At 36.9% G+C, this 8,866-nt stretch overlaps 1 protein-coding gene across 4 annotated transcripts in view; it reads right to left on the bottom strand.

Annotated features, from left to right (window-relative positions):
• Positions 1 to 889: 889 nt before the first annotated feature.
• Positions 890 to 8,866, bottom strand: part of Luzp2 (leucine zipper protein 2) — a 371,192-nt gene continuing 363,215 nt past the window's right edge. For 3 of the 4 annotated variants that reach the window (XM_029479976.1, XM_029479978.1, XM_029479977.1), the window contains 2 exons: positions 5,471 to 5,548; positions 909 to 4,564 (listed from right to left, as the gene is read on the bottom strand). In XM_029479976.1, the coding sequence (XP_029335836.1) occupies positions 4,460 to 4,564; positions 5,471 to 5,548 (183 nt within the window). In that variant the 3' untranslated portion in view covers positions 909 to 4,459. Of the gene's footprint in view, positions 4,565 to 5,470; positions 5,549 to 8,866 lie in introns of all 4 variants that reach the window. The other variant, XM_021168299.2, reaches the window with a different exon arrangement.

Here is an 8,866-nt window from a genome sequence, read left to right as displayed (position 1 = left end):
CTGATGCCATGGAAAGCAACATACTGGTTTGTTCACATTTCTTGTTCAGCCTGTTTTCTTATAGAAGCCAGGACTGCCAGCCCAGGCATGGCACCATCCTCAATGGACTGAGACTTCTACCATCAATCACTGATTAAGGAAATGCCCTACAGCGATACCTATAGACTAATCTTATGGAGGCATTTTCTTACTTGAGGTTTCTTCATCTCCAGTGATTCTAGCTCATGTCAAGTTGACATAAAACTAGACAGGACAATGCTTATCTAGAAGATAACTTATTACTAAATGGTGTATCATCATATGCTTACTGCATTGATCTATAAGTTATATTGTGGCCACCCTGAATAAAGCTACAAATATAGACCACAAATTGTCCTTCTGGAGAGAAAGGCAGGGAATAGCAGGATAAAGAAAACAAACAAACAAACAAACAAACACACACAAAAAGTGTTTCCTTCTCTCTTCTCTCTCTTTCTTAGTAAAAGGTGTGTTTGGTTGGGTTTCATGGCAGCATGTGCCCCTTACTCTTTCTTTTGATCCTTCCCACTACCTCAGACCTTAGTTAATTTTTACAAAATATATAAACATTACCTATGGAGCTTGCAATAACCATTCTTCATTTGATGACTGCAGCAAGAACCAAATTGTTCTCCTTTAGTATATATATTAATTGTTAATTAAATGTAAAGAACAATAAAAATATTACAGTCATGTAAAAAGTGTAAGTCCCACCATCATGAATTATACTACTTAAATACTCTGTGTTTGCATTGTCAAACAAAGAAGCTTTCAATATGAGATTTCAAAGTAGTCCTTGGGTTCTGTTATATAAAGACGGGCAGTATTTGATGTTCCATTAAGTTTTCATAAGGTAAAATACATTATGATCTTTGTAACAAATTGTTTTATTGAAGAAAAATAGGCCACTTTCAGCACTTTTTAGTTTTCAATACTTGACCATCATGTGACACAATCCAGATGAATACATAGCTTGGAGATGTGAGCATTTGCCAGTATAGTCACCTATGTAAAAAAACATGTTCATGACTCACCCTATCGCATGGTCCCAATTTTTATTTGCACCTCTGTGCTGTAGTTAGTGGTAATTATAATACCTGTGCTATAAAAATAAAGGATTCACTTATAGAAAATTCACAAATTTAATTTCAGTCCAGTTATATACCTTGTCCACCTAAAACAGCAAAAGTCTGTTCCACAAACCCAAAAACAAACAAAAAAATACAAAACCAAAACAAACAAAACCAAAACAACCCTGCCCCATACCTCAGCTGTATTGAGTTGGTAATTCAGTGTGTTTGTATGAAACAAAACTGTGAGTAAAACAGCAAGCTACGCTAATTAGCTGCTTAAGGACAAAAATAACGTCAGCCACTGGTATTTTCCACATTTAGATATTTGAAGAAATTTTTATCTAGATGAATGCCTGAACCATCTTCTTCTGTGCATGATCCAATCGACAGACACAGCCAGTGCTCATTAGGGCTCACAGGTCTGAGGCACTAGTTTATTGACATAGTTTATGTACATAAAAGAAAAGACAGAGTTCAAAAGTTTGCTAATTTACAAATGAGTACATTGTCTTAGATTCACACTTTAAGTTGAGTTGTTATTATATTATAATATTATAAAATAGAGAAATTTCATAATGTTGTGGAAGGACATATTAAATATGTTATTTCATTAGAAAACATGGGGAAGTCCTCAATAGCAATCGATGGGCTGTGTGTAAACTCCAAGTTGTATTTCTTTACTTAACATTGCAACAGAATCACACCATGTATTGTAAATATATTGGATAATAGTCTTTCCAGGTGGGAATGGTCAGTTCTCTTCATCATCTGAAGAATTAATTGAAGAATATTAATTCTTCAGATGATGTCTAGTGTAAAGTTGGTAGTTAAGAAAAATAGAACACTGGTAAGGAAAATAGTTTGAATATTTCAATCCCATTCTCAAAGGAAGGCAAGGGCTAAGAGAGACAAAACACACTAATTAAAGAAAAACCTCAAATCATATTGAAAGTAACCCTATCAAACTACTAAATGAACTTTTGTAATGCTCCTTAAAAGTGGTTAGAATAAAACCTCCTGCTCTTAGAGTGTCTCTTTCAAATATAAGTAGTAAATAGTATGACACACAACCTAGAGAAAACCTGTAGATACACAAGAATGCATATATTTTAGGAGGAAATTTTACCCTATTGATTAAAACCCATTTTATCATTCCAAGAGTTGAGAAAAGCAAACTGATTATATCACCACATTCTAGAACAGGAAGTCAAAGCCAAGACAAAACACAAAACTAGGAAACAAGGTTGCTTGAACTTGGAACTCCTTATCCAGTCATTCCTACATGGAGTCACAGATATTCACAACCAGCCATGCGAAGAACAAGTGACTAGCATCCTGCGGGATTCACAGGGATGAGGCAGGAAATCAATGCCCTAGATAAGAGTGGAAAGGTAATCTTAAATGAAAACTGAACTGCTACTTTTCAGTACTGTAGTGATGGTGAGTGGCTGAAACTCTCAGCCCTTGGAAAATAGAGGCAGGATGATAAAGAGCTTAAGGTCATACTCCACTTTGTATTAATTTTGAGCCGAACTTGACAAACACACACATATATATTTTTTTTACTTCAAAAAAGTTTTGCTTCAAAAGAAAAAGAAATAGAAAAGTATAGATGTATTATTCTACTAAGAGAATTTAATACTATATGAAACAGGGGGTGGAGTGATATGTAACTGGAGATGTGGTGAGTACAGATTTTTGTCTCCTGATCATATATTTTATCTTGGTCAGTTCACCGAAAAAAAAAAATCTATGAATTCTTTCTCTCTCCTTTTTTATTTTAATGTGACTACAGATTTATTAAAATGTACACAGGTGTTCTTTTCACATGTATTTCTGTGCACTAAGTGAGTTCTGGGTGCCCATAGAGGTTACAAGGAGCCATTGGATCCTTATGAACTGGAGTTAAGGAATGTTAGTTTTTCAATAGCTGAGTAGTATTCCATTGTAGAAATGAAACAATTTTCTGTATCCATTCTTTGGTTGAGGGGCATCTGGGATGTTTCCAGCTTCACCTATTCTTTTAAGAGTGAAAGTGATGACAAAACCCACAAAACTACTCTGCATGTAGAATTAATGCAGTGGTCTTCTCTGCCATCGGCTTTATCCAATTCTAGAGCTCAAAAAGCTTCTTTGAGTATACCACATACATGGCATTGGATTCTAGAAATTAAGTCCAACTGATTTCCTTTAACTTTTTTTATTATTCTGGGATATGTTCCCTAATGGTGTTAATTGGGGCATGGCAGATTAATATTATACAGCCAGTGGTTTTAATCTTTTTTTCTCCTGTGCTTTCAAAGTGTTTAACCAAGAGAAGTGGATGCACTCAGTGAGTGTGGACTTCCTGACTTCATCCGTTGGTCAGTTTTTATCTGCCAAGTGGTGTTTGAATATATTATCATTTTATGTCCATCTTTCTTGATTAGGAATTATGCTATAATTATGCCACAGTCTAGATCTTTTGATCAGTTATATTCTAATATAAAATCCTATCTTCAAAGCTAAAACATCATTGCTTTAAAAAAATTTATTCCATGTCATTTTGCCTTAATCAAATGTCCATTCTAAAGTATCTATGGACACCTTATATGTTAATATTTTAGAAATTTTCCCATTTTATATTTTATCATCTAACATCAGAAAAAGTAAAACTGGAACTTCAGACAGCTTGATTCACATCTTGAAACAACATTAGTGAATATGCACAAAGAATGTTTTAAAACTTAAAAGATGCTATGAAGGATATCTGTCATTCATTCTAAAAATGAAAAACCTTGTGTGTATATCATATTATTAAATCTAACTAATACACTCTGGTAACTAACTTATCATTAACTGAATTTACTGGTCATAAGTTATATCAAATGGTTATTAAGTTAATGTAATGAGCCAAGCAATAAATATCTAAAATAATGTATTCTGGCCTGCAAATTCCAACTTTGGAAGAAATGACACTAGATTGTCACTGTGGACCAAACCTTCATATGTTTGCAAATTTAAAATCACCAGGACTCATAGTTGATCATGTTCCAGTTGATGGTACCAACTAGATCTTATAGGTACTAGATATCCACACAAAGACCAAAAAAAATGTTGTAGCTGTATTTTAGCTAAAAACAGATCAATTTATATTGGGTAATTTTAGAGACGACAGTTAGATACGCATGAGTGAAGAAACCCATTTGATTAGATTATTGCTAAGGTTCATAGTCAGCCTGGAATCTTTTGGAAATTGTGTAGTCCACATTATAAAGTTACATAAAATTTTGTAAAATTTGCATGCTTTAGAAACGTGGTGATCCCATCAAGCCTGTACTCTAGAAACATGTCGATGCAAGAGAAACTTTGGATCCCATGCCTCCTGTTTACAGTAGCTTCTCTTCTCTCGCTGGAGTCCCATCGAAACTGGCTGATGGGTTTTCTGGGCCTTTTTTCTCCTCACACTCAGAACAAATAGGCATTTGTAATTTCTGCCAAACAATATAGAATAGACAATTAGAAGATTAAAACTAGGCATATTTAAGGTAAAAATACAAAATTGTAGCAGGACAGCAAAGGTCTATCAGTGTAAATAAATACCATCTAGACAGCAAGGAAAGTCACAAACTAAGTAAATATTCAGAATTTTACCAAATGTAAGTATTGTGTTTACAACTGGTACAATTCCTCAAAAGCTACCATGAGAAAACTTAGGTCAAATCATCAGATATAAATTCATTGAACTCTACTATTTTCTGAACATTGTTATTATATAATATTTTATCATTTATCAATATGTGAAGTCTGAATTAACCTTTTCGGGTGATTTTGGTGTTTATTTTTGTGGAGGGTGACTACTTTTTACACCTACTCCACTTCCCCAGTCATCTTTAATCTCTCTCATCTCATAAAAATTATGGACATGTTTTTAATTCTCTGTTTAATTTTCTTTCTTGGTTGGCATCATAGAGGGGGAGGAAGGGATCTGTTCTCTACCTTTGCAGAATTTCACATAGGCATATTAAAATCTTTACTGGCAAGCACAGCAGACAAGTGAATCTCAAGGGTCCTGGCTGAAGGAACTACACACACTCTTTTAGACAATATAAGGGCTTCCTCCATGTCTTTTAAAATTGCTTATTAGGCGTAGGTGCTTTCTATTAAGCTTGATGAGCTGATTTTGCTGTCTGGAACTCATGTGGTAGAAAGAGAATAGAATCTTTCTTAGTATCTGTTGACCTCCACATAAGAGCCATGGCATGCCCCTTTCCCCACCACCCCCAAACACACAGTAAATTAATGTTAAATAAAATAAACAAGAATTGCCATGCAGTCCAGAGGGTATAAGATCAACCTTCTGGATATAATGAAGATCAAGTAGATTAACGAGGGAATACCTGTGTTGTGAGCTCTGATTCTGCAGTGCTGTTACTTTGGGCACCCTCCTCATGCTTCACCAAACAGGAACTACCCTCCTGTAAAACAATTAAAAATAGGTCAAGTTAATTAAATTAAACAAAGAAAGGTAATGGAAGACTCTCTGTGGATTGTTCCCATTCAGAAGTTTGCACCAAGTCAATTCATAGTGTGGCCTTATCAGACATCAGTGGGAGGAGAGGCCCTTCATCCTATGAAAGCTCAATGCCCCAGTGTAGGGGAATGGATGGGGGAACACCTTCATAGAAGCAGGGGGACAGGGAATGGGATAGGGGTGTTTGGAGGGAAAACCAGGAAAGGGAATAGCATTTTAAATGTAAATAAAGAAAATATCTAATTAAAAAATTAAAAAAAAAAGCTCCAACAAAAACCTAAGGGCAAAATCCTCTCAATTGAATGGGTTTCCAGGAGCAAGGGCTGAGTCATTTGCATCTCAGAGGATGGCTTCTTTCTATCAGTGGCTAAGAATAGGCTCGATTCTATGGGGAAATATTCAAAAGAAGGAAAAGATTAAAGAAATATTGTATCTGTGATGTACTGGAACCCTAAGATTTAAATCAGTCATCAATAGTGAATGTGTCTTCAGGGACATCAATATCCTATGGCAGAGGCCTAGAGAGACTCTTCAGCAATTAAAAGTGCTTGCCACTCTTTAAGGGGACCAGAGATTAATTCCAAGCACCCACGTGAACTGACATTCACATATGACTTCTGCTCCTGGAGATTCAATGACCTTCCCTAGCCTCTGCGAACATGTTCACAGAACTAACTCTCTCTCTCTCTCTCTCTCTCTCTCGCTCTCGCTCTCGCTCTCCCTCTCTCTCTCTCTCACACACACACATACGTACAAATGTGCAAATAAAAATAAAAATGACTTGAAATATTTTATACAGAAAAGATTTTAAATTTGTGTATGTCTGTGTCTTGTGTCCAAGTAGGCCAAAAGAGGGCACTGGACTCCTTTGGACTGGAATGATTGATAGTTGTAAGCCATCTATGGAAGCTAGGGATCAAATCCAGGCACTTTGGAAAGCAGTGAGTGGTCCTAAGTTTTAAATATGTCTGGCAAAATACTTTGCCATATTTTAAAATTGTAAAATTTCTGTGGCTAAAATATCCCTCTATTTTATAAAGCAAGAAACCATATGTTCCCATTTATTCCTAAGTGATGTAAGAAGATAAAGAAGCTATTGACAATGAAAACAACTCCCCTAAGCATTCACTTTGTATTAAGCAGCATTAAGATTGATTTCCTCCTCCTTTTGCTTCCTCATATCTCTATTTACTTGCTCCTTCCTCTCCACACTTTTCTCCTATTATCAACAAATATTACAATAGAGTGAGTCACTGAGCAGGTGCACTGAGCAGACTTTGGGCGTGAACTTCACGGCCAGTCCCACAACAGCCAGAGGAAGCTCCACTCCCAGGTACTCTAACATGTCCAGGATCATAGGATCACAGGGTCCTAGGATACCAGGAGCTTGGTCACACCAGGATCTCAGGGTCCCAAAGGCAGCTTGACTCCCAGGAATTCTGACATACCCAGGATCGCAGGATCCCAGAATCCCAGAATCCCAGGATCCGAGAGACAGTTGGACTCTGAGGAGTCCTAACACAACCAGAATCACAGGAAGGACAGACTCCAGTCAGATATAGCTAGGGCAGGGATCACTAGAGATAATTAGATGGCAGGAGGCAAGCACAAGAACATGAGCAACAGAAACCAAGGTTACTTGGCATCATCAGAACCCAATTTTCCCACAATAGCAAGTCCTGGATACACCATCACACCAGAAAAACAAGATTCAGATCTAAAAATCACTTCTCTTTGTTAGAGACCATACCATGAGAAAGTAGGCCTTTCACAGCTTCCAATCCTAATAAGCCAAATGGCCTTGTGCTAAGGAGCCAGTCATCACCCCCTCCTCCCTATTCCCTTCCTGGCACCTGAGGCCATAAAAAGCTGAATTATAATCCCCTCTTCCTTATCTCTTCCTGACTCCCAAGACTTCTAAGAACCTGAGTTATGTGCTGAGCCCAGCCTGACACTCAAGGCTGTTAAGGAGGATTCTACATTCCGGAGATAGACTCAGAGTGCCTCCCGCCTGCAGTCTGAATTCGGCCTTCAGGTCCCCAGATACCCAGTTCTTTGTTATTAGTTAATTCCCCCTCAACCTCTCCCTATTTCCCTTGCTGTGTGCTTAAAACCTGGCATTTCAGCCTAATAAACTGAGACCTTGACAGGAACCTTTGTCTCTCCTTCTCTTTCCCTTCTACCCATTTCTCTTCCAGGTTTGCAGTCCCCCTCACACCCACGAATAACTGGGTCCTGCTGGACGGGACATCTCTTGACAATGATAGAGGACTTTAAGAAGGACAAAAATAACTCCCTTAAAGAAATACACTAGAACACAGGTAAGCAGCTAGAAGCCTTTAAAGAGAAAACACAAAAATTCCTTAAAGAATTACAGGAAAACACAAACACATGAAGGAAATGAACAAAACCATCCAAGAAATATAAATGGAAAATCAAACAATAAAGAAATCACAAAGGGAGACAACCCTGGAGTTAGAAAATCTAGGAAAGAGATCAGGAGTTGTAGATGAAACCATCACCAACAGAATACAAGAGATAGAAGAAAGAATCTTAGTGGCAGAAGATACCATAGAAAGCATTGACACAACTGTCAAAGAAAATAAAAAGGGCAAAAAGCACCTAACCCAAAACATCCAGGAAATCCAGGACTTAAAGAGAAGACCAAACCAAAGCATAATAGGTACAGAAGAGAGTGAAGATTCCCAACTTAAAAGGCCAGTAAATATCTTCAACAAAATTATACGAGAAAACTTCACTAACCTAAGGAAAGAGATAACCATGACCAACAAAAACCCTACAGAACTCCAAATAGACTGGACCAGAAAAGAAAATCTTTCCATCACATAATAATCAAAATGCCAAATGCACAATATAAGAAAAAATATTAAAAGCAGTAAGAGAAAAATGTCAAGTAACATATTAAGGAAGACCTATCAGAATTATACCAGACTGCTCACCAGAAATTAGGAAAGCTAGAAGATCCTGGACAGATGTCATACAGACCCTGAGAGAACATAAATGACAGCCCAGGTTACTTTACCGAGCATAACACTCAATTACCATAGTAGGGAAACCAAGATATTCCATGACAAAACCAAAATTTATACAATATCTTTCCACAAATCTAGCCCTACAAAGGACAATAGATGGAAAACACCATCACAAGGAAGGAAATTACATCCTAGGAAAAGCAAGAAAGTAATCTTTCAACAAATCAAAAGGAAGATAGCCACACAAACATAATTTCACCTCTAACAAC

This window comes from Mus caroli, chromosome 7 (assembly GCF_900094665.2).
Source record: "Mus caroli chromosome 7, CAROLI_EIJ_v1.1, whole genome shotgun sequence".
Taxonomy (NCBI): domain Eukaryota; kingdom Metazoa; phylum Chordata; class Mammalia; order Rodentia; family Muridae; genus Mus; species Mus caroli.
The sequence above is the reverse complement of the archived record's forward strand: the minus strand, read 5'-3'. Positions and strand labels throughout refer to the sequence as shown.